At 42.0% G+C, this 26,675-nt stretch overlaps 1 protein-coding gene across 1 annotated transcript in view; it reads right to left on the bottom strand.

Annotated features, from left to right (window-relative positions):
- The window catches only part of st8sia1 (ST8 alpha-N-acetyl-neuraminide alpha-2,8-sialyltransferase 1), a 61,781-nt gene that overhangs the window by 10,838 nt on the left and 24,268 nt on the right, over positions 1–26,675 (bottom strand). The window contains exon 3 of the mRNA XM_063006981.1: positions 9,867–9,976. Coding sequence (XP_062863051.1) covers positions 9,867–9,976 — 110 coding nt within the window. The remainder of the gene's footprint in view (positions 1–9,866; positions 9,977–26,675) is intronic.

The following is a 26,675-nucleotide window of genomic DNA, read 5'->3' as shown; positions in this document are numbered from 1 at the left end:
AATTGCAAAGAAAGTCAAGGTGTCAGTGAGTACAGTTTCCTTCACCATCAAAAGGCACTCAGAAACTGGGGCAAACTCTGACAGGAAGAGGTCTGGTAGACCCAAAGCCACAACAGAATTAGAAGACAAGTTTCTGAGAGTCAACAGCATGATAGGCGGCTCACAGGGCAGCAGCTTCAAGCACAGCTTAACAGTGGTCGTAGTAAGCAAGCCTCAGTTTCAACTGTGAAGAGAAGACTTCGAGTTGCAGGTTTGACAGGTTGAGTTGCAGCAAGAAAGCCATTGCTAAGACGTCAGAACAAAAAAAAGAGGCTTGCCTGGGCCATGAAACACCGCCAATGGACTATTAAAACTGGAAGAAGGTGTTATGGACTGATGAATCAAAATTTGAAAATCCTCACGCAGGATTTTTAGTACGCCGCAGAGTAGGCGAAAGGATGGTTCCTCAGTGTGTGACATCAACTGTCAAACATGGAGGAGGAAGCGTGATGGTCTGGGGCTGTTTTGCTGGATCCAGAGTCGGTGACTTGTACAGAATGAGAGGCACCCTGAACCAAATCGGCTACCACAGCATTCTACAGCACCATGCAGTACCTTTTGGTATGCGCCTAGTTGGTCAGGGATTCATCCTACAGCAAGATAATGACCCAAAACATAAGTCCAAGCTATGCCAGAACTACCTTAGGAAAAAAGAACAAGGTGGTAGGCTTGAAAACATGGAGTGGCCAGCACAGTCTCCAGACTTAAACCCCATCGAGCTGGTTTGGGATGAACTAGACAGAAGAGTGAAAGCAAAGCAACATTTATGGGAACTTTTGCAACAGAGTTGGGAAGAACTTTCCATTTCCATTGTAGAAAGAATGCCACGAGTGTGTTCAGCTGTTATATCTGCCAAAGGTGGCTACTTTGAGGAGTCAAAAGTTTAGAATACTTTTTGGTTTATAAATTGATTCCATGATTCCTTTTTTTTAACTTCAATTGTTTTTTTTTTTCTATGCTTTCATTTCAGAGTACAATAGTTCATTAAACTGCATAAATTTCAATAAAAAACTGGAAAAATTGGGGTGTTCTAAACCTTTGACCGGTAGTGTATATTATCACACAGCTCCTCATTTATGTTATTCTGTATGCCAGTTATGTGACATGGCAGCAGCACAATTCAGAGCTTCACACCATTTAAATTTTTCTACGTTAAGGAAAAAGGACGTGAGCAGGATTAAAGATGACACTAAAATGCTGAAGCCTTTATTTACTGCAGCATGCAGAAAACTAAATATAGTGCTGTGATTATAGTGTGTTAGAAATGTAATTAATGTTACTATATTTGCTACTCTAAAAGAATATATTACATTAGTGTGACTGAATTACAGACTCTCCCACGCTTCCCCTCTCCTCCTCTTGGTTTTAACGTCACTGTGTACTTAATAATACGTTCATGGTCTGAATGTAATGTGATTTGGATCCGGTGTGGTGGTAATTTTACCTAAAATAAGAGCACTCCCAAGACTAGAGCACTACTTTTTGTACGACTTTTACCAATATCGTATTATACCTGACCTCAGAGTGCTACAAAATCATACAAGCAGATAAAAAAGTACAACCCCAAATCAGAAAAAGTTGGGACAGTATGGAAAATGCAAATAAAATGAAACTGCAGTGTTCCTTACATTTACTTTGACTTTTATTTGATTGCAGACAGTTTGAACCTGAGCTATTTCATGTTTTATCTGCTCAACTTCATGTCATTGATTTAAAACCTGCAACACATTCCAAAATAGTTGGGACGGGGGCAATTTATGGCTACAAATGAGGTGAAAAATCTAAATAATGATGTGATTTTAAACAGGTGACGTCAACAGGTGATTGTAATCATGGTTTGGTACAAAAGCAGCATCCAGGAAAGGCCTAGTCTTTGATGAGCAAAGATGATCAGAGGATCTCCAGTTTGTCAACTAATGTGTGAGAAAATGAATGAAATGTTTAAAAACAATGAACCTCAAAGAAAGATTGGAAGGGATTTGCATATTTCTCCCTCTACGGTGCATAATATCATTAAACAATTCAAGGAATCGTGAGAAATTTTAAAGCGTAAAGGCCAAGGGAGCAAGCTTAAGCTGAACGCTTGTGATGTTCGATCCCTCAGACGGCACTGCATCAAGAACCGCCACTCAACAATAGCTGATATAACCACATGGGTGAGGGATTACTTTGGCAAACCTTTGTCAAGCTCTACAGAGTTACTGCACAAATGATACTTAAAACTTTACTGTGCAAAAAAGAAGCCTTACGTTAACCATGTCCAGAAGCAGCTTCGACTTCTCTGGGCTCGGAGGCATCTAGGATGGACCATCACACAGTGGAAACGTGTATTGTGGTCAGATGAATCAGCATTTCAGGTCATTTTTGGAAAAAATGTCACCGCGTGCTCCGGACCAAAGACGAAAAGGACCATCCAGACTGTTATTAATAAATGAAATGAAGTTCAGCAGATAAAACATGAAATATCTCAGGTTCATCCTGTCTGCAATCAAATAAAAGTCAAAGTAAATGTAAGAAACTCTGTGTTTTTTTTTTTATTGTTTGCATTTCCCACGCTGTCCCAACTTTTTCTGATTTGGGGTTGTGCATAAATTATTTAGATTGTCACGATCACAGCCATGTGTGGTTCAGCATGTGGCTCCTTTGCATTTGTTTTTGTATAAACACCCCTCTAGTCTCCGCCTACTCTCTGATTTGTCCCTGTGTCAGTCACTCCCTGCAGTTCCCTGTGTCTGTCCTGATTATCAGTAAAACACTGTGTTTATAACCTTTTGTGAATGTGTATCTGTAAAGCTGAATTTGAGATTGTGTGAACGTGTTTATGATCCTGAGTCCTGTCCTGGCTCCCGTCTTGGTTTCTGTTTTGGCTCCCGTCATTGTGATATCATTCATTTGTCTAGTCATCATCGTTAATATCTTCACTCTGATTATTTATAAGGGGTGTACATTCATGTTTCTGGTAGTTTAGTGATTAGAGTAGCTTAGTTTAGGAACCTGTTCTATGTTTAGAGTTAGATTAGCATTTATCCATTAGCATAAATCACTGTTCACTTCTTGTTGTTGTTCATGACCCTGCATTAGTCCTTACGCTGTCCTGTTTTGTTATTTTCTGTTTTTCCAGTAAATCCTTAATATATCTAGAACATAATTGGGTCATTCCTGGGACTGGGTGCCTTTTGGACCTTAAAACTTTTTGAAAATGAAACTTAAAAAAATAATTTGTTTTTCATCTTTTATTATAAAAAGGACGTGTTCTACTTTTCCAAACAAATACTGGTCAAGCTAAATTACACATGCACCTCATATACACTGTGACGTCCAGCCTGTTACGTATTAGGTGATAACAGGGTGGACATTCTGACATAAAATTAGTCAATAGCTAGCGAGTGAGCAAAACCATGCTAGCATGAAAGTGAATTCAGACAAATAATTTTCTGCTTTTTAGTGTAATAATTTTTAAAATGATCAAATCATACTGCTTTTTCTCATATATCCCATCATATGTTATGGTTGACCATATAAGACTTTTAGGATAAAATGTGAAAAAAACAACATTAAAATTAGGAGTTTAATAAGCCGCTCATCTTCCACAGTTGTTTTCCCTCAAAAAGGATCACATGAGCTCCAGGAAATGATGTCAGTATGTAAAACAGCTCTTCGTTTTAAGAGACAGTGGTAAGAAATAACAGGGTGGACGGCAACTTGAGGGACGTGTGAAAAACCCTTATAATCAGCAATAAAAGCAAACTCGTAAAGAAAAAAAATCCAAGGTTTAGGAAACTTAAGCAAAACCTTTTAAACAGTATTGAAGACTGAGATATTTTCATGATTAAACCTCATATATCCATCACTAAATCAGAATGTGCAGCAGCACTGGGGACATGGGAAAACCTCTGCTATCTAAGAGATAAAAACAGTATGTATACAGTCATTTTATTTTGTTGGGGTAGAAAACATTGTGTTTAGTATTTGAAAGTGTTAATTATTTCAGTAAGAAGTTTAAAAATGTTATTGTTTAAAATTTACTTCATAAATACAATGATCAGTACTGAAGACACAAACGGCACCGAATTGTAGGAATGACCCATCTGCGAGTGAAAGACAAAGGACACAGAACAGGATTGCTTATATTTAGCATAGCAAAACCTCAGAAACTTTAGCAAATTTGGTTTGCATCCTGTTGCACCATGAAGGCCTTGATTTGATTAGCCAAGATTTATTACAATCACTGCAGCCATAACTACTCAATTCTCATCTCACCATCATGGTCTCGGCCACCAGATGCATAACTGACTAAGTGGGAGTGAGGAGTAAAAACTCATCATCATAAATCGTTAGCTGCTTTGTTCTATATCGTAACTACTTTATCCTGTTTACCCCACGAGTTCAAACAGAGTTTACTGGAAATGGATGCAATTACTAATATGAAAAGTAAACAACAAGAGTACATATTAAGAGTCAAACACTAAGAACTGGTTTATTGATAGAATATACAAATGCTAAAAATGTAATATATATATATACAGTATATATATATATATATATATATATACAGTGTATCACAAAAGTGAGTACACCCCTCACATTTCTACAGATATTTAAGTATATCTTTTCATGGGACAACACTGACAAAATGACACTTTGACACAATGAAAAGTAGTCTGTGTGCAGCTTATATAACAGTGTAAATTTATTCTTCCCTCAAAATAACTCAATATACAGCCATTAATGTCTAAACCACCGGCAACAAAAGTGAGTACACCCCTTAGTGAAAGTTCCTGAAGTGTCAATATTTTGTGTGGCCACCATTATTTCCAAGAACTGCCTTAACTCTCCTGGGCATGGAGTTTACCAGAGCTTCACAGGTTGCCACTGGAATGCTTTTCCACTCCTCCATGATGACATCACGGAGCTGGCGGATATTCGAGACTTTGCACTCCTCCACCTTCCGCTTGAGGATGCCCCAAAGATGTTCTATTGGGTTTAGGTCTGGAGACATGCTTGGCCAGTCCATCACCTTTACCCTCAGCCTCTTCAATAAAGCAGTGGTCGTCTTAGAGGTGTGTTTGGGGTCATTATTATGCTGGAACACTGCCCTGCGACCCAGTTTCCGGAGGGAGGGGATCATGCTCTGCTTCCGTATTTCACAGTACATATTGGAGTTCATGTGTCCCTCAATGAAATGTAACTCCCCAACACCTGCTGCACTCATGCAGCCCCAGACCATGGCATTCCCACCACCATGCTTGACTGTAGGCATGACACACTTATCTATGTAATCCTCACCTGATTGCCGCCACACATGCTTAAGACCATCTGAACCAAACAAATTAATCTTGGTCTCATCAGACCATAGGACATGGTTCCAGTAATCCATGTCCTTTGTTGACATGTCTTCAGCAAACTGTTTGTGGGCTTTCTTGTTTAGAGACTTCAGAAGAGGCTTCCTTCTGGGGTGACAGCCATGCAGACCAATTTGATGTAGTGTGCGGCGTATGGTCTGAGCACTGACAGGCTGACCCCCCACCTTTTCAATCTCTGCAGCAATGCTGACAGCACTCCTGCGCCTATCTTTCAAAGACAGCAGTTGGATGTGACGCTGAGCACGTGCACTCAGCTTCTTTGGACGACCAACGCGAGGTCTCTTCTGAGTGGACCCTGCTCTTTTAAAACGCTGGATGATCTTGGCCACTGTGCTGCAGCTCAGTTTCATGGTGTTGGCAATCTTCTTGTAGCCTTGGCCATCTTCATGTAGCGCAGCAATTCGTCTTTTAAGATCCTCAGAGAGTTCTTTGCCATGAGGTGCCATGTTGGAACTTTCAGTGACCAGTATGAGAGAGTGTGAGAGCTGTACTACTAAATTGAACACACCTGCTCCATATGCACACCTGAGACCTAGTAACACTAACAAGTCGCATGACATTTTGGAGGGAAAATGAAAAGCAGTGCTCAATTTGGACATTTAGGGGTGTAGTCTCTTAGGGGTGTACTCACTTTTGTTGCCGGTGGTTTAGACATTAATGGCTGTATATTGAGTTATTTTGAGGGAAGAATAAATTTACACTGTTATATAAGCTGCACACAGACTACTTTTCATTGTGTCAAAGTGTCATTTTGTCAGTGTTGTCCCATGAAAAGATATACTTAAATATCTGCAGAAATGTGAGGGGTGTACTCACTTTTGTGATACACTGTATATATACAGGGGTTGGACAAAATAACTGAAACACCTGGTTTTAGACCACAATAATTTATTAGTATGGTGTAGGGCCTCCTTTTGCGGCCAATACAGCGTCAATTCGTCTTGGAAATGACATATACAAGTCCTGCACAGTGGTCAGAGGGATTTTAAGCCATTCTTCTTGCAGGATAGTGGCCAGGTCACTACGTGATGCTGGTGGAGGAAAACGTTTCCTGACTCGCTTCTCCAAAACACCCCAAAGTGGCTCAATAATATTTAGATCTGGTGACTGTGCAGGCCATGGGAGATGTTCAACTTCACTTTCATGTTCATCAAACCAATCTTTCACCAGTCTTGCTGTGTGTATTGGTGCATTGTCATCCTGATACACGGCACCGCCATTGGATGCACATGGTCCTCCAGAATGGTTCGGTAGTCCTTAACAGTGACACGCCCATCTAGCACAAGTATTGGGCCAAGGGAATGCCATGATATGGCAGCCCAAACCATCACTGATCCACCCCCATGCTTCACTCTGGGCATGCAACAGTCTGGGTGGTACGCTTCTTTGGGGCTTCTCCACACCGTAACTCTCCCGGATGTGGGGAAAACAGTAAAGGTGGACTCATCAGAGAACAATACATGTTTCACATTGTCCACAGCCCAAGATTTGCGCTCCTTGCACCATTGAAACCGACGTTTGGCATTGGCACGAGTGACCAAAGGTTTGGCTATAGCAGCCCGGCCGTGTATATTGACCCTGTGGAGCTCCCGACGGACAGTTCTGGTGGAAACAGGAGAGTTTAGGTGCACATTTAATTCTGCCGTGATTTGGGCAGCCGTGGTTTTATGTTTTTTGGATACAATCCGGGTTAGCACCCGAACATCCCTTTTAGACAGCTTCCTCTTGCGTCCACAGTTAATCCTGTTGGATGTGGTTTGTCCTTCTTGGTGGTATGCTGACATTACCCTGGATACCGTGGCTCTTGATACATCACAAATACTTGCTGTCTTGGTCACAGATGCGCCAGCAAGACGTGCACCAACAATTTGTCCTCTTTTGAACTCTGGTATGTCACCCATAATGTTGTGTGTATTGCAATATTTTGAGCAAAACTGTGCTCTTACCCTGCTAATTGAACCTTCACACTCTGCTCTTACTGGTGCAATGTGCAATTAATGAAGATTGGCCACCAGACTGGTCCAATTTAGCCATGAAACCTCCCACACTAAAATGACTGGTGTTTCAGTTATTTTGTCCAACCCCTGTATATATGCATGCGCTCCCCGCCTCAATGAGCCTTGGCCGCCCATGACCCTGTCACCGGTTAACCACGGTTCCTTCCTTGGACCACTTTTGATAGATACTGAGCACTGCAGACCAGGAACACCCCACAAGATCTGTAGTTTTGGAGATGCTCTGACCCAGTTGTCTAGCCAGATTGATCAGAGTCCTTATGTCTGTGTGGCTTTCCTCTGGAAGCGCCGGTTTCATTTCACAAGTCCAAAGACATGCAGTCGGTCAATTCAGAGATGCTAAAAATGCCCTACGTGTGAGTGTGTGCCTGTTTGTCCGGTGATGGACTGGCAACCCAGGGTGTTTCCTACCTATGGACCAATGAATCAGAACCACAGCAACCCTGACCAGGATAGAGCAGTGGTGAAAGAGACAATAAGGAAATGAATGAATGAATGAATGAATGAATGAATCCTAGTGATGGTGTAGAAGATTTGAAGAAGTATGGTAAGACAGTAAAATATTCCAGGGATCAACTGTCCACCCAATCAAATACGTGTATTATGGGGTACCTTTTAAGATACTGCAGTTTTTAATTACATAAAGTACAATGCATTATTTACTACATTTCCCAGACTGCTATCTATTGCTGCTGTTTGAGTTGGTCATCTTCTAGACCTTCATCAGTGGTCACAGGACACTGCCCACGGGGTGCTGTTGGCTGGGTATATTTTTGGTTGGTGGACTATTCTCAGTCCAGCAGTGACAGTGAGGTGTTTAAAAACTCCATCAGCATTTCTGTATCTGATCCACTCATACCAGCGCAACACACACTAACACACCACCACCATGTCACTGTCACTGCAGTGCTGAGAATGATCCACCACCTAAATAATACCTGCTCTGTGGTGGTCCTGTGGGGGACCTGACCATTAAAGAACAGCATGAAAGGGGGCTAACAAAGCATGCAGAGAAACAGATGGACTACAATCAGTAATTGTAGAACTACAAAGTGCTTCTATATGGTAAGTGGAGCTGATAAAATAAACAGTGTGTGTAGAAACAAAAAGGTGGTTTTAATGTTATGGCTGATCGGTGTATATATTTTCATTTAAGTTAAATGTTGATATTCGTGACAGTTTGTCCATTAACCAAAAGTGTGTGGAATGATCTCTGATCGACACATGACCAAAGAAAAGCCGACTGAAAGAGAGATCTGTAACCAGAAGAAACATGCTTTCTCATGATGTGCGGTTTGAGCTTCGTTCACCGCGAAGCTGGACGCATAGAACAGACTACTGCAGCGTTTAAGACTTTCAACAGGGTACGTGGGAAAAATACTTTCTGGTGGCTTTGCTGTAGTGGTGAGCTTAAAAACAGTATTGATTGAAAGTATTGATTGACAATATTGGCAGCAAAATGAAACGTGTTTTAGTTTTAAAAATGAACGCTCTGGCATCCGCCGTCGGTCAGGTGGGTTCATGCAATTTTATTGCTTCAGTCAAATGGTTTCACAGCTCACTGGTCACTATGATGTATTTTCCTCACAGTTTAAGATTCTGACAACATCACTGACAACATTATATGGACGAAAGTATTGGGACACCCCTTCTAATATTTGAATTGATGTGTTTCGGCCACAACAATTGCTAACAGGTGTAATAAACCAATGATATAAAGAAAATTATACGCTTGCTTCCAACTTTGCAGCAACAGTTAAGGGAAGGTCCTTTCCTGTCCCAGCATGACTGTGCCCCTGTTCACAAAGTAAACTCTATGAAGACATGAAGAAAAGCTCTAAAGCTCTTTTGATTGTATAAGCACAAATTCTCATAGACATACTTCAATGTCTTGTGAGAAGCCTTCTCAGAAGAGTGGCTGCTGTTCAAGCTAAAAAGATCACAAAGAGGTCATGCTATTTTATTATCATTTGGTTTTTTTGAACGGGACATCCAACCAGCTCATGGTCAGGTGTCCAAATATTTCTGACCATATTATCTGACTGGCAGTGCTTTGAAAAGTTCAGTGACAAACTGGGTCAAAGATCAATCAGATTCAACTCGGAGTGCAGCGGCAAAGCAGTAATGCTGTGTGCTACGTGACGCTCAAGGCAGCGCAGCATCAAGATAAGAGCAATCGCCACACTCTATAGGAAACAATAGCGCAGCCGAAAAAATATCATGTGAATGCAGCCTCATGTGAAGTTATTTGGCCAAATTAACCATGTGTGTGATTAAAAAAGAAAAGGAACAACAACACTGTACCTACTGTCAAGCATGGTGGTGGTAGTATAACGTTCTGGGGTTATTTTGCTGATAGTGAAATTAGTCCTTTTGTATATATTGAGTACATGGCCTATCATATAACAAGAACATTAAATGTTTTGTGATGAAATGAAGAGTGGTTTACCTCATGACAAAGTCAGCCTGGTCAATTTCTTTGCCACAGCCGCTGTTCTTCAGAACTCCTCCGTTACCCACCACAGCACACTTCTTCAGTGGCAGCTGCAGAGGAATATCCTGCAAACCAAAAAACAGGCTTCGTTACACAGCAGTAATGTGCATTTTAACTGCAGACCCACTGTAACTAAGTGATCTTATCAATAAAAGACAATTAAATTTAGACAATTAATTAAATAAAATGGTTAACTTGTTGGTTACTGCCAGATAAATTAGTGATCTCTCTCTTACACTGGTACAGAAAGTTCAGACCGCTGATTTATGACTCACCCTTATCCACCCTCAGTGAGCATGTGTCAGCTCTGTGCACCAACTCATTCACTTACTGCAGTTCTTTATTTACACATCTGTGTTATTAAAATAATGAACAATCGATTTTGATGGTCTAGCATCAAAGGTCTAGCAGCCAATGGAGATCGCGGTTTTGATGGACATGTCTAGCAGCCAATGGAAATACTTGTTAAAGAGATTGCATGCTAAAAGTGGAGTTACGTGTTTTTCATCGGACATTAGTGAGCATCTGTAATGAACTGTTTGTTAACAACCCTTTTTAAAATCTACATTCTGCTTATGTGTCTGTATTTATCTTCATAATACTCTTCTATATCACTGATATGTACACTACATAACACTGATTTTAATCAGTAAAGCATGAAGATGGCCTAAGCCCAGGGTATTCTTGAGCCAGCTGCAACTCTGAAGAGGAGAACACAGTTGATGAGAATGAATGAAATTAAAATATATCAGTCTAAAAAGGTTTGCAAGACTGTAATTTTAGGGTTCAAACTAGGGCTTGGTGGTATATCGCAAATATCAATATATTCGATATTACTTTTTACACGATACTGAAAATTACCATATTTGTTATATCGAGTATGTCTAGGATACACAGGTTCCCATTTGAGAACAAAACAGAGCACAAAAGCGTTGTGAGTACGCTCTCTTTCGTGCATGAGCAATAAAAATAAGTAAGAAACGACTCTTTTAAATGAATTAATTATAGGAATCAAATCAGGGAGCTTCGTTTTGCTCACTCTTTTTCATTATGGTGTCGTACGTAAACAACTCCATGAATCAGTGCATTTGATCCAGAGATTCAGTCGTGGTTCAGGCTTTGAAAAACAGCTGTATTAACCAATCAGAGCTGTTCTCTTCAAAATGTTCTCTTTATTGGTTGTAGAGATATAAGTGACAGCTTAGATAATGAATTGCCAGTTTCAGCTTTTAAACGCGAAAGCTACGAGAATAAATTATCCGTTGGATATGGATCTATATATTCTGGAAAACATTTACAAAAAAGTGGATTATATCTCTAAAGAAACAACACACAGATATAGATTTCTCAAATATGTCTCAATTTGAAGAAGAGAAGCTCAGGTAAGCAGCGGTTATGATTTTATGATGCTGTGTGGTTGATCTGGGTCGTGGTGCTGTTTACTGTGCGCTTTCATTTTGCAGTGATAGCAAACATGATCAAATATTGAACTTTTCGGGATTTTTTTGATGCTCATTTATTTGAAGTAAAATGGCAGTGGCAGTTTACATTAAATCATATCGTATATCTTTTTTTTTGGTCATATCGCCCAGCCCTAGTTCAACGACTGTGATATTCATTATCTGTAGATAGAAAAAACTTGGAACAGTGGTGAATTTACCCAGTAGTGACTGGATTAACTATACGGGCTGAAAGATACATTTTCCTTTTCCTTTTAATAACATTCTTGAAAATAATGTCAGGTTCTTTGGACATGTAACTTGGTTATGCAGCAGGTCAAAGGTCCAAAATACAAACACAAGTTCACATCTGTGTGACTGAAAATAAACACAATTAATATTTGCATCGGGCAAGTCAAAATCCTTAATCACATTCAGGCCTGAAATGAGCAGGTTATTTGCTGTACTGTAGTGTAACATAAAGACACAATATTCTTAGTAAAGCACTGCCAGGCTAATGAAAATAAAACTTATAATGGTAATTAAGAATTTTGCAACAAGTAGAAGCCGGGCAGGTCCTTTAATTCTGACCGTCAGCCTGGCGTATCAACCTGGCGTATCAGCCTGGCAAATAATTATCAAAAGAAATAAATGCACGCACACACAACGAAGGCAGGAAATGAAAGGACTCATCAAAGGTTTGGGTCATGAGGCTGATATATCAAGGATCCTCACCGGGTGTAGAGAATACTACATAACACATAATGACACGCCAGAAGGGCAACCTGTATGGCAGGTGGGTACATTACAGCAGGGGTTTTCCACCTTTTTGGACACACACATCAACCCTCGCCCAGAAACCTTCACAAAAACTTTTGACAAGCTAGAATAACAGAATTAACATTATGCACAACATACATACAATGCAATTTGCTGATTTAAATATTTACTACCTTATTCAATGCAATGGCTAAGCCTGATTCTGCGAGCACGTCATAGAAATGTATGGTTTAATATCAGTTACAGCTAGTCGTAAATCATCCTCCACTGTCAATAAACATGAATGGTACCTGCTTTTGGTGAGTGCAAAACATGCTGCTTCACAGAGCCAAGTAGAGACAAAAGTACATCAGTTGCTAGGTTTGCCAGTTCAGGAGACTCTGCTTTGAATGACAGTTAAAACTCTTGATGTACAGGGGTTGGACAAAATAACTAAAACACCTGGTTTTAGACCACAATAATTTATTAGTATGGTGTAGGGCCTCCTTTTGCGGCCAATACAGCGTCAATTCGTCTTGGAAATGACATATACAAGTCCTGCACAGTGGTCAGAGGGATTTTAAGCCATTCTTCTTGCAGGATAGTGGCCAGGTCACTACGTGATGCTGGTGGAGGAAAACGTTTCCTGACTCGCTTCTCCAAAACACCCCAAAGTGGCTCAATAATATTTAGATCTGGTGACTGTGCAGGCCATGGGAGATGTTCAACTTCACTTTCATGTTCATCAAACCAATCTTTCACCAGTCTTGCTGTGTGTATTGGTGCATTGTCATCCTGATACACGGCACCGCCATTGGATGCACATGGTCCTCCAGAATGGTTCGGTAGTCCTTGGCAGTGACGCGCCCATCTAGCACAAGTATTGGGCCAAGGGAATGCCATGATATGGCAGCCCAAACCATCACTGATCCACCCCCATGCTTCACTCTGGGCATGCAACAGTCTGGGTGGTACGCTTCTTTGGGGCTTCTCCACACCGTAACTCTCCCGGATGTGGGGAAAACAGTAAAGGTGGACTCATCAGAGAACAATACATGTTTCACATTGTCCACAGCCCAAGATTTGCGCTCCTTGCACCATTGAAACCGACGTTTGGCATTGGCACGAGTGACCAAAGGTTTGGCTATAGCAGCCCGGCCGTGTATATTGACCCTGTGGAGCTCCCGACGGACAGTTCTGGTGGAAACAGGAGAGTTGAGGTGCACATTTAATTCTGCCGTGATTTGGGCAGCCGTGGTTTTATGTTTTTTGGATACAATCCAGGTTAGCACCCGAACATCCCTTTCAGACAGCTTCCTATTGCGTCCACAGTTAATCCTGTTGGATGTGGTTTGTCCTTCTTGGTGGTATGCTGACATTACCCTGGATACCGTGGCTCTTGATACATCACAAAGACTTGCTGTCTTGGTCACAGATGCGCCAGCAAGACGTGCACCAACAATTTGTCCTCTTTTGAACTCTGGTATGTCACCCATAATGTTGTGTGCATTGCAATATTTTGAGCAAAACTGTGCTCTTACCCTGCTAATTGAACCTTCACACTCTGCTCTTACTGGTGCAATGCGCAATTAATGAAGATTGGCCACCAGACTGGTCCAATTTAGCCATGAAACCTCCCACACTAAAATGACAGGTGTTTCAGTTATTTTGTCCAACCCCTGTAGATTGCTTATCGGCCTCTATGGTATCAGAATGACTGGCCTCGCTAGAGTCCTCGGCTGAAACAACGCAGTCATTGTTTTTGTCAACGATTTATCTTCTCTGCTAGTCCTGTTTTAAGTCTTGCTAGCCACCGGTCCATGTTTTAGACTGAGATGGATAACATTAGACGAATAGCGTGTGTGTTTAGCGAGACTAATCAAATATGCCTCCTGTGGGTGAACTGCTTTAGTTTTAGAAGTAAAAAAATCTTGTATTGTCACGCCCCCTGGAAAGGTACTCACCCCACAGGTTGAAAACCCCAGAATAACAGAACCCCCTCCTAATGTGGGCATGTTACAAATACTACACATTGTTTTTAAAAAAATTTTGTTTATGCATTTTCTTTCTTTTTTCTCCCTTTTTAGCACGTCCAATTGCCCGACTGCATCATGCTTCCTCTCCATCAATGTCGATCACCGCTCTGATTGAGGAGAACAAAGCTAACCCACGCCCCCTCCGACACATGGGCAGCATGCCGTATGCATTTTGTCACCTACACTTTGACGAGTGCAATGCGGATCAGCACTGTGTACGGAGAGACACACCCTGACAGCACTTTTTTCCCATCTCTGTGCAGGCGCCATCAATCAGCCAGCAGAGGTCGTAATTGCATTAGTTAAGAGAGAGAGACCCTATCCGGCTTAATATCCCACCCCTATATGAACAACAGGCCAATCGTTGTTCATGTGACCACTAAGCTCCACATGTATCTGTGTTTATCTGGATTTTCCTCACTGTTTCACTTTTAAACTTGTGTTATAGCTCGAGGTTCTGAGAAATTGTGAGAAGCAGCTTTTCCAGGAGTCTAAAACGCTTAATGTGAAAAAAGAACGACACCGAAACACTAAACTTTTTGTAGGTTTTTGTATTGTAAACTGTATTTCAGTGTTTTTAAATTATATTTGTGTTATTTTCAGTGTATAAGTGTCAAAAACATCCCCATTATTTTACATTAGCCTAACTCAACGCCTTTTAAACTCAATGCCACTCCCAGAACCAATTAATGTCGAGTACCACTTTTTAACGCTAGCCTTACCAGCACAACTCTTTCACCTAGAGTTTATACTCGGTGTTAAAGTGAAACACATCACTCATTCACCTCAACGGCTTGTAATAATATAGCTTCAGCATCGTTCAGCGTGTGTACCGTGGTGGCACGCCGCTTTCACCTCGAGTTGTACTCGGTGCAGTTTGTACTCCTTTTGGCACTATTCGATACCAGGAGTGAAGCAGCGATATCAACAACGCAGAGCCGTCATGTTTTCAAACGACTGTAACCAGTGCTTTGCTGCCTTGGAGTCTTACGACGGGCATGACCAATCACCTGCGTGAAGCCGTGGTAAACCCGTGCATGGATTGTGCGATCATTCCACTAGACCGCCGCCGAGAACGGCTAGCGGGGCTAGAGATTGGGTGCAAGGCTGCGTTATCAGCGCCTCAGCGCGGCACGGGCAACACTGCAAAGCGGCCCCCGGAGGGACCAGGGCCTATGCAGAAGAAAAAGAGACGATACATGGCGCTGTCGGAACGCATGGGCTCGTTCTCCGTTGAGTTGTCACAGTTGAAGTCATTATTTATGGAGCTTAGTGACAAACTAGATGCTCCAAGTATTCCAGAGCCTGAGTTAAAGTTACCTAAAGACCCTGATGGTGCCTCAGAAAAAGCGGATGACGCACTTTCTACAGTAGCATCAAATGCTGAATTCTTTCAGGATTTTCTGCAACCGGGTGGTTCCCCGCCGACTGCTTCAGCACGGTCGGGGTCTCTCTCTGCTTCGCACTCATGGAACTCCGAAGCCAGAACTCCGTTGATCACCCCTGCGCACGCTGCCCAAGTGCATAGCGCCTTAAAGTTGGCATTGGCCAAACTGGGACTTGATGCCCCAACTCCTACAGCCCCAAAAACTAGTAAGTTCTTTACGCGGGCTGTCCCACCTGATAACTTCTCTGTTCCTGCCGGAGAAAATTTTACTGCCGAATTCACAGCTGGGTTCCACACGAGTAACCAGCGTTTGCGAGCAAGTGCCGCAGAGCTGGCACTAGCATCCATGGCAGATGCTGCCTTAATGGGACTGAGCCAGATGCCAGCGGTGGACGCTTGTGTGGCGTCTAAGGTGGTGTCTGCTGATGAAGCCTTACGCCCAGACCCACGTTGTCCCAGTGCTGAGTGTAGACGCACTGATGGGTTATTATCTAAGGCACATGACACTGCCACTAGGATGGCGAAAATAGTCAACTCTCTCTCTCTTCTACTTCTGGCCTTGCAGTCTTCTCTACAAGGTACCGATAGTAGTGGACCTGTGGATGAGCTCTTAAATACAGCCCTACAGTCAGTCGGCTACTTGGCCCGAAGCCACGGGAGGCTGATAGGTACACTGATTCATGGGCGCCGTCAAGTATGGCTGGCCCAATAATCGCTTTCTGAAGCCTGTAGGACAACAATCAGGTCACTGCCCCTGGTGCCAGGGTACGTTTTTGGCCCTCCGGTCAAAGAAGCCCTTGAACGCCGCTCAGCCTTTTCAGAGGCCTCTAGAACTGAAGCTTCCTCGTGGTTTTCACCGCTTTCGTCACTCGGAAGCATCAAACCGCGCCCCACCGCGCACATACTTGCGGGGCTCAGTGCCACAGTCAAGACCTAAGGTGCAGAATGTGCCACGCCAGACAAAACCATCTGTTCGTGGGTCCAGGTCGACGCCGCGCTACCCCTATTCTAAAGGGAGCGCCGCCCATAACCGCTGTTGACGGGCTTCAGCCGGTGGAGGAACCGCTGAAGGCCCAGCGCATGACATGTTGGGGAAGTATGGTTACAGATCAGTGGGTTCTCAGTCATGTCATCAGGTTACAGACTGCAATTCCGTCACTGGCCACCCCTCAGTCCCTCGCCAAGGGCAACTTCAGTGGCAAACAAAGTTCATGCCTCCACTCTCTCTCAGGAAGTTTGTTCCCTCCTGAGGAGAGGAGCAATAGAAGTTGTAGACCCTCATGTTCAACCAGAGGGCTTTTATTCGACATATTTAGTTGTTCCAAAGAAGGACGGAGGCTTCCGACCAATTCTGGACCTCCGTCGGTTGAATTCTTACCTGAAGATTCTTCCCTTTCGAATGCTACACACGGCGACTGTTCTTCGCAGTGTACAAAAATGCGAATGCTTCACCCTAGTGGACTTACGCGATGCGTATTTCCACGTTCCAATAGCACCAAAACACAGGTTTGCATTTCAAGGCAGGGTGTTCCAGTTCAAAGTTCTAGCCTTCAGGTTATCTCTGGCACCAAGAACATTTTCCAAGTGCATGCAAGCAGCTCTGGCACCCCTCATGGAGCAAGGATTAAAAATACTCCCTTATCTAGACCAGCCTTTCTCAACCGGGGTGCCGCGGCACCCTGGGGTGCCGTCTGGCTTCGTCAGGGGTGCCGTCAAAAATATTCTGATACTGATGAGTCGTTCGCGAATGATCCGATTCTATTAAACGGCTCTTTAAAATGAACAAAAGGAACCGAGTCGCGCCTCTGGTTGCCGCTATATATATTTTTATTTCAGCGCAGTTCGGCTGTAATCCACCCATTCCGCTTCCATCAGTAGAGGGAATCAATCAGTCATAATGAGAGCTGTTTATTGTCGAAATTCAAATCCGAAAACGGAGAGCGGGGAGCGAGTGAGACACATACACACACACACACACGCGCGTGCACAGAGCGCGCGAGAGAGAAACACTCAACCCAAAAAAAGCTTTATTGGCATGACAAATGAGGACATTCGTATTGCCAAAGCAAGTTACAGAGAAATAATAAAAATAAGAAAGAACAAAACTATACAAAACAGTTACATGTTCAAAAAATATAAAATAGAATAAAATATTAATAATTTAATATTTAAATTATTAATATATAAAGACACACACACAGAGCGAACGACACACACAAACACACAAAAGAGAGAGACGCACACACACACACACACGCACAAAAGAGAGAGACACGCACACACACAAACACAGAGAGAGAGACGTGCACACACACACACACACAAAAGAGAGAGAGACACGCACACACACACACAGAGATACACACACACACAAACTGATCGTTATTACTACCTCATTAATGTAAATATTATAAATTTTATTGTTATTATTTTGCACCGTTTTTAATAATATTTTATTCTATTTTATATTTTTGCACATGTAACTGTATAAAATTGTATAAATTTGTTCTTTCTTATTTTTATTTTTATTATTTCTCTGTAATTTCTCTTTATTTGTCATGCCAATAAAGTTTCTTTTCAGTTGAGAGAGCCGTAACCGAGCTACAGAGAGAACATGCAGAAAAGAAGCAGTGCTCTTAGTATAATGACAAATAATTGAGAAATAAACTATAAACTTGTTTAATTATGTTAAATCTGATTCGTTCATGGCGCAAACTGAGCTTTTCGAGCCTAACTTACATCAAGAACAAGTACAGGGAGCGACTGAGGGCTCTGGACCAGGAGCTCCGTGTCTGCCTCTCATCCATCCCTGGCAGAATAGGGCGATTGTGTGCATCATCCCAGGCTTATGGTGTGTGCGCGTGTGTGTTAGCAGTCCAAGGGCTTGCAGAGTGTATGTTTTTTAATACATTTTAGACTGGGGTGACTTGAGATTTTGCATACTTCAAAGGGTGCCGTGGCTGAAAAAAGGTTGAGAAACACTGATCTAGACGATTGGCTTGTGTGTGCCCCCTCCAGAGCACAGGCACTCGTGGACACACAGCGGCTGCTGAGTCACATCCAGGCGCTTGGCCTGGCAGTAAATTGGAAGAAGAGTATCCTCCTCCCAGTCCAGAAGATCCAATTTATTGGCATGGTGCTAGATTCCCTGTCAATGACAGCCTCGCTTCCCGAAACCCGAGCACGGGCAATTTTGTCTCGTGTGTGCCGCTTGAAACTCAGCATGAGAGTTCCGTTCGTAAGGCTACTGCGTCTCCAGGGTCTCCTTACGGCAGCTGCACAGGTTGTTACGTTGGGAAAACTCCACATGAGGCCTTTTCAGATATGGCTCACTTCTCTCAAACTGGATCCTGTACGCCACAGACGTGTGTTGGTCCGCGTTTCAGAAGAGTGTCTGACAGCTCTCGAACCTCCAAAGTCTTGTCAGGGGTGAACATGGGGCAAATACCCACACGCAGGGAAGTGGTGACGACAGATGCGTCAGCTTCCGGCTGGGGGGCCGTATGGAAGCACAGATGGGTTCAGGGCATTTGGTCAGCAAGCCAAGCTCGGGAACACATCAATTTTCAAGAACTGTGTGCAGTGAAACTCGCCTTGGAATTCTTTCTTCCAAGTTTGCAGGGCAGGCATGTGTTGGTACGCACAGACAACCTAAGCACGGTTTACCACATAAACCATTATGGTGGCACCAGGTCCCGAACGCTCTTGAACCTGGCAAAAGAGCTGTGGACGTGGGCGCACCCGAAGTTCCTCTCTCTGCAGGCTGTTCACCTGGCAGGGACGGCCAATGGGACAGCGGACGCTCTCTCGAGGCAGTCTCTGAGCCCCAGTCATTGAAGACTTCACCCGGAGATAGTTCATCTAATATGGGAGCCAGGCACGGGTGGATCTGTTCGCTTCATCGGACACAACTCATTGTCCACTATGGTTCTCGGAACACCAGTGGGACAGCCCACTCGGCCAGGATGCATTTGCCCACGACTGGCCGAAAGATTTGCTGTTTGCATTCCCTCCGCTCCCTCTCCTGCCGGCACTGCTGGGCAGGGTTTAGGAGGAGGGCCACAAGGTCCTTCTGGTAGCCCCACGATGGCCGAGACAGCCGTGGTTTCCCTGGCTACTGTCTTTACTTCAGGGTGCTCCATGGAAGCTCCCCCTAAGAAAGGACCTCCTCTCACAGCTGAAGGGTCAAGTGTGGCATCCACGACCAGAATTTCTCCAGCTTTGGCTGTGGCCCTTAGGGCCGACAATGAACTCTCCTTGTGTCTTCCTGGGGTGCAAAACACTATCCTAAATGCTAGAGCAGCATCTACTCAAGCTTTGTATGATGGTAGATGGCAGTCATTTGTGAACTGGTGCACAAAACAGTTGGTTGATCCTCTCTCCTGTTCGGTGGAAACAGTACTCTCCGTTTTGCAAACATTGCTGGACTCTGGTAGATCTGTGTCCACTCTAAAGATCTATGTGGCTGCTCTATCGAGCCGATTGACCCTGAATAACGGTTCATCTCTGGGTTCACACAAGCTTCTTGTGGCCTTCTTGAAAGGTGCGAGGACGCTTAGACCCCCCCGTGTGATTCGTCCACCACCCTGGGACCTTCCCTTGGTGCTGGAATATGTTTGCAGTGCTCAGTTTGAGCCTCTGGACCAGGTTGGTCTCAAGTGGTTGTCCTTAAAATCAGCGTTTTTGCTGGCTATTGTTTCGGCGAAGCGTGTTTGCGAGTTGCATGCGCTTTCGGTTAGCCCTGAGTGTCTCAGGTGGGGCCTGGTGGGCATCCGTTACCTTGAGACCAAACCCAGCTTTTCTTCAGAAAATTCTCAGGTCAGAATTTATCAACCAGTCTATTAGTCTGGTGTCGTATAGCGATCAGTCTGACCCCAGACATCAGCTCTTGTGCCCTGTCAGAGCGTTGAGATGCTATGTATCTGCTACTGCGTCCATACGGAAGACAGATCAGCTCTTTGTTTGTTTCTCGGTTGCTAAGCGTGGTCATCGCCTTTCTAAGCAGCGAGTCTCTCGCTGGCTGGCGGAGGTCATTGGGATGGCCTACACGGCATCCAACCGTCTCTTACCCGCTTGGTCATCTGGTCACTCTGTCAGAAGAGTTTCCACATCTTGGGCCGCTTTAAGAGGGGTCCCCATTGCGGAGGTTTGTGCGGCAGCCACTTGGTCTTCGCCATGTACCTTTTCACGTTTTTACAATGTGAATGTTGCAGCCTCATCTAGCTTGGCACCGGCTGTCCTCTTTCTTTCCACGGGTAGATGTTGAAGTACTCCTCGTGACGGCGTGGGCATAAATCATCCACTACGTAAGTACCGCCCTGGCGGTCAGGAGATACGAAACATAACGCTAGTTACGAATGTAACTGTGGTTATGTGAGTAGTGGATGACCGCCAGGGTTCCTGGTCACTCGGAGTATGCGAGACGTTCCAGGTTCCTGAGGAAGTTCTGCAGTGGTCACAGGTGCAAATACCATGGGTGACATCACTGCAGGGGTCACGTGTGACTAATTTGGTACACAAATATCTTGATCTGAGCGCGCACGCGCGGGATTATCCACTACGTAAGTACCGCCCTGGCGGTCATCCACTACTCACATAACCACAGTTACATTCGTAACTAGCGTTTAATGTTTATATTGTGTTCCAAACAGGTCATATTTTATACATTTCTGTTTGGTGTTGGGGGTACTGCTGACTCTCCTACACACACACACACACACACACACACACACTCACTCCACTGACCTGCACAGAGCCCTGACCCCAAGTAAAGTCGTTTTCTTTCTGTACAACATTAAAACCTGAGCTCACACTTTTTTTTTTTATTAAAGCAGAAGCTAATCATCACTGGTGTGTGATGTATGATGGCAAGGTTTGTAAGTTTCCATGGTAAGGAGAAAACGCAGATACTACTAATGTTAATGATTATACAGAGGAAGTGTGGGTATCTGGCCAGTCAGCAGCAGCATCAGCATTTTAACCTCTGTTTATGTAACCTCACAGACCTGCTGTTTGGATTCACTTCATTAGTGGGAGTGCTCGAGACGATGAGGACACGGACACACACTCCAACATACTGAGACAGGAACAATTGGTCCTACTATTGCAGGACAGCCCATCCCCCTCACACACACACACACACACACACATTTACACACACACTTAACCACAAGACCCTGCATGATAAAGGAAAGTTGTGAACAGTAAAACTGAGTTCATATGAACTGGTAGTTGAATAAAAAGTGCAGATTTGTAGCCGAAAAGGAAAATATAGAGTGACTGAGCAACAGCGAGGGAAAGAATGCCAAGGAGGTGGAGGCAGCGGGAGAAAGTAATTGTCCCTGACTAAAAGGGAGATAAAAGACAGAAGCAGGCTGATAGAGGACAGATACTGGGGCTGGAGGACCCACGGAGGAAAGAGGGCAAAGTGAACCTGGCAGGCCAAAAGAACTTAGAGTGCCTGATGAAGAACCCAAAGCAGAAAAGATTTATTTGGACTATGTTTTATACAACCCCAAATCAGAAAAAGTTGGGACAGTATGGAAAATGCAAATAAAATAATAAATAAATAAATAAAATGTAGTGTTCCTTACATTTACTTTGAATTTATTTGATTGCAGACAGTTTAAATCCAAGATATTTCATTTATTAATAAACATCCATTCCTGCATTTCATGCCTGCAACACATTCCAAAAAAAGTTGGGACGGGGGCAATTTAGGGCTAGTAATGATGTGAAAAAACTAAATAATGATGTGATTCCAAACAGGTTTGTCCACAAATGTGTGAGAAAATTGAAATGTTTAAAAACAATGTACCTCAAAGAAAGATTGGAAGGGATTTGCCTACATACAACTGTCTGAAATCAAATAAAAGTCAAAGTAAATGTAAGAACCACTGCACTTCTATTTTATTTGCTTTTTCCATACTGTCCCAACTTTTCTGATTTTGGGTTGTATATCAAATATGATTACACTTAAATGATTTGGTCTTTTTCTCCACACATTCTAGGATTAAAATAAACACACAGTTCACATAAACACACTTGTTTTGTATTTCTGTCCACACTAAAACATTGGGGTGGAAAACCAATGATTCAATAATAAAAAGACAACAATCAAAATTCACATTTTTATTTTGTTAAAACGTAAACAAACAGCAGTAATTCATCCCAAATTTAATGATTTTAACCACTGGGTCACAGATCACAAGTGGCCTGTATAGTGTCTTCTGGTAAACACATCTAATCTAATTTACTCCGGGTGCTCCGGTTTTCTCCCACAGTCTCATACACATGCAGTCAGGTTAAATGGAGCCTCCAGAAAATGCCCAGTGTTTCCTGGCTAGTACTGGACCAAATGCATGAATACTGGAGAGGCCAACAATTCATCACAGGGCAAAACACATACTCACTCATTCATTCACTCACTCATTCATTCACTCACTATTTATTCACTCACTCACTCACTCACTCACTCACTCACTCACTATTTATTCACTCACTCACTCACTCATTCACTCACTATTTATTCACTCACTCACTCACTCATTCACTCACTATTTATTCACTCACTCACTATTTATTTACTCACTCACTCACTATTTACTCACTCACTCACTCACTATTTATTTACTCACTCACTCACTCACTATTTACTCACTCACTCACTCACTATTTACTCACTCACTCACTCACTATTTATTTACTCACTCACTCACTCACTCACTATTTATTTACTCACTCACTATTTATTTACTCACTCACTCACTATTTACTCACTCACTCACTCACTCACTATTTATTTACTCACTCACTCTCACTCACTCACTCACTATTTATTTACTCACTCACTCTCACTCACTCACTATTTATTCACTCACTCACTCACTATTTATTTACTCACTCACTCACTCACTATTTTTTTACTCACTCACTCACTCACTATTTATTTACTCACTCACTCAATATTTATTTACTCACTCACTCACTATTTATTTACTCACTCACTCACTATTTATTTACTCACTCACTCACTATTTATTTACTCACTCACTCACTATTTACTCACTCACTCACTCACTATTTATTTACTCACTCACTCTCACTCACTCACTCACTATTTATTTACTCACTCACTCTCACTCACTCACTATTTATTCACTCACTCACTCACTATTTATTTACTCACTCACTCACTCACTATTTTTTTACTCACTCACTCACTCACTATTTATTTACTCACTCACTCAATATTTATTTACTCACTCACTCACTATTTTTTTACTCACTCACTCACTATTTATTTACTCACTCACTCACTATTTATTTACTCACTCACTCACTATTTTTTTACTCACTCACTCACTATTTATTTACTCACTCACTCACTATTTATTTACTCACTCACTCTCACTCACTCACTATTTATTTACTCACTCACTCACTCACTATTTATTTACTCACTCACTCACTCACTATTTATTTACTCACTCACTCACTCACTATTTATTTACTCACTCACTCATTCACTCACTATTTTTTTACTCACTCACTCACTCATTCACTCACTATTTATTTACTCACTCACTCACTATTTATTTACTCACTCACTCACTCATTCACTCACTATTTATTTACTCACTCACTCACTCACTCACTATTTATTTACTCACTCACTCACTATTTATTTACTCACTCACTCATTCACTCACTATTTATTTACTCACTCACTCACTATTTATTTACTCACTCACTCACTATTTATTTACTCATTTATTCACTCACTACACACAAACTAACTCACTATCTCACTCGCTCACAAACTAATACACTCACTTACTATTGGTCCTGTGACCACTGATGAAGGTCTAGAAGATGACCAACTAAAACAGCAGCAATAGATGAGCGATCGTCTCTGACTTTAAATTTACAACATGGACAAACTAGGTAGGAGTGTCTAATAGAGTGGACAGTGAGTGGACACGGTATTTAAAAACTCCAGCAGTGCTGCTGTGTCTGATCCACTCATACCAGCACAACACACACTAACACACCACCACCATGTCAGTGTCACTGCAGTGCTGAGAATGATCCACCACCTAAATAATACCTGCTCTGTAGTGGTTCTGTGGGGTCCTGACCATTGAAGAACAGGGTGAAAGCAAGTGAAAAAGGTATGTAGAGAAACAGATGGACTACAGTCAGTAATTGTAGAACTTCAAACTGCTTCTATATGGTAAGTGGAGCTGATAAAATGGACAGTGAGTGTAGAAACAAGGAAGTGATTTTAATATCATGGCTGATCTGTATATATATATATATATATATATATATATATATATATATACAGTGGGGAAAATAAGTATTTGACCCCCTGCTGATTTTGTAAGTTTACCCCCTTACAAAGACTTGAACAGTCTATAATTTTTATGGAAGGTTTATTTTAACAGAGAGAGACAGATTATCAACAAAAAATCCAGAAAAAAAACATTAAATAAAGGGACCTGTCTGAGGTGTATTTCTGCCATCAAAAGTGGACAGTGCTGAATAAATCTTAGTTTCGATATACTGTAAACTGAGCTGGAACACTACTGCTGGGATCTAGGGTTTAAATTAGATACCGATACCAATCCGATACCGTCATTTCTCAACTAAGCAGTAATAACACGTCTCAATGCACCATGGTTAAACTAGCTATCTAAATAACAATGCTTAGACTGTGAAACAAGTGCAACTTTATCTGTATTTAACAAATAAATTATAATTTCAATAAGAAATTCTAGATCTTGAAGAGGCAGTGAAAAAAATTTTAAAATAAATAATAATAAATATTATTTAAAAACAATAAAAAATAAAACAATTAAATAATAAAAAATAAACAAATCTATCTATCTTGTCCTGGCTTGGAGATTTCTCACATCCTCAACGATTAATCCATTAATGTTATGAAATAAAACAAACTACACTGTTTCCTGTTTAGCCACAGATGCCCTCTTCAAAATCCAGCAGGGTTTAATTATCTAAAAACATGACAGAACTTTAACGGAAAATCTCAACTCTGCGTCAATTCTAATTGGTCCATCGTGTTTGATTGACATCCACATCTTCCAATTGTAGGCACTTTATACGACACACCGTAAAACAAATGTAAAATGCGCCGTAAAACACGCCGTGTTTTTAGATGTGGCAGTAGTAGATGATTTTTTAAAATGCTAAAGGTTTAAGTAGATCAGTGTGTTTTAATTTCTGAATGGCCTTATTTACAATAAGTGTTATTTACATTAAGTGTTATTTACATTAAGTGATATTGACATTAAGTGATATTGACATTAAGTGATATTTACAATAAGTGTTATTTACATTAAGTGTTATTTACAATAAGTGTTATTTACATTAAGTGTTATTTACATTAAGTGTTATTTACATTAAGTGATATTTACATTAAGCAACAGTATCGGATCGGATTACATGTTTTTTTCTTCCGATATCCGATCCAGTGATTTGGGCCAATATCGGACCGATACCGATACAAAGTATAGGGTCGGTGCCAGCCCTAGTTTAAATTAAACATAAAAAACAAAACAAAATAGCGTGAACAGTCTCACTTGACTGTTGACACTGTGGAAAGGGCAAGTTGTAGTCTAGTGGTTAAGATACTGGAATAGTTATTAAAAGGTTGCTGGTTCAAGCCCCACCACTGTCAGGTTGCTGCTGTTGGGTCCTTAAGCAAGGCCCTTAACCTGCAATTGCTTAAACTGCATACTGTAACTGCAATGTAAGTGGCTTTGGATAAAAGCGTCTGCTAAATGCTGAATCACAGAAATGCAAATGACCTTTGCCAAGGGCACTGACACGTCCCATACCATGACAGACCCTGACTTTTGGACTTGTTGCTGATAACAGTCTGGATGGTCCTTTTCGTCCTTGAGAGTTGACATCTAGAATTTTTTATTGAAATTATAATTTTCGACGCACACGGCGTCCATTTTTTCCAAAAAAGACCTGGAATGCTGATTCATCTGACAAAGTCAAAGTAAATGTAAGGAACACTGCATTTTTATTTTATTTGCATTTTCCATACTGTCCCAGCTTTTTCTGATTTGGGGTTGTACTTAATGGTACAATTACCTTTCCACACACAGCC

This window comes from Trichomycterus rosablanca, chromosome 1, assembly GCF_030014385.1.
Source record: "Trichomycterus rosablanca isolate fTriRos1 chromosome 1, fTriRos1.hap1, whole genome shotgun sequence".
Lineage (NCBI taxonomy): Eukaryota > Metazoa > Chordata > Actinopteri > Siluriformes > Trichomycteridae > Trichomycterus > Trichomycterus rosablanca.
Note: the sequence above shows the minus strand (reverse complement) of the source record. Positions and strands in the feature narration are given on the sequence as shown.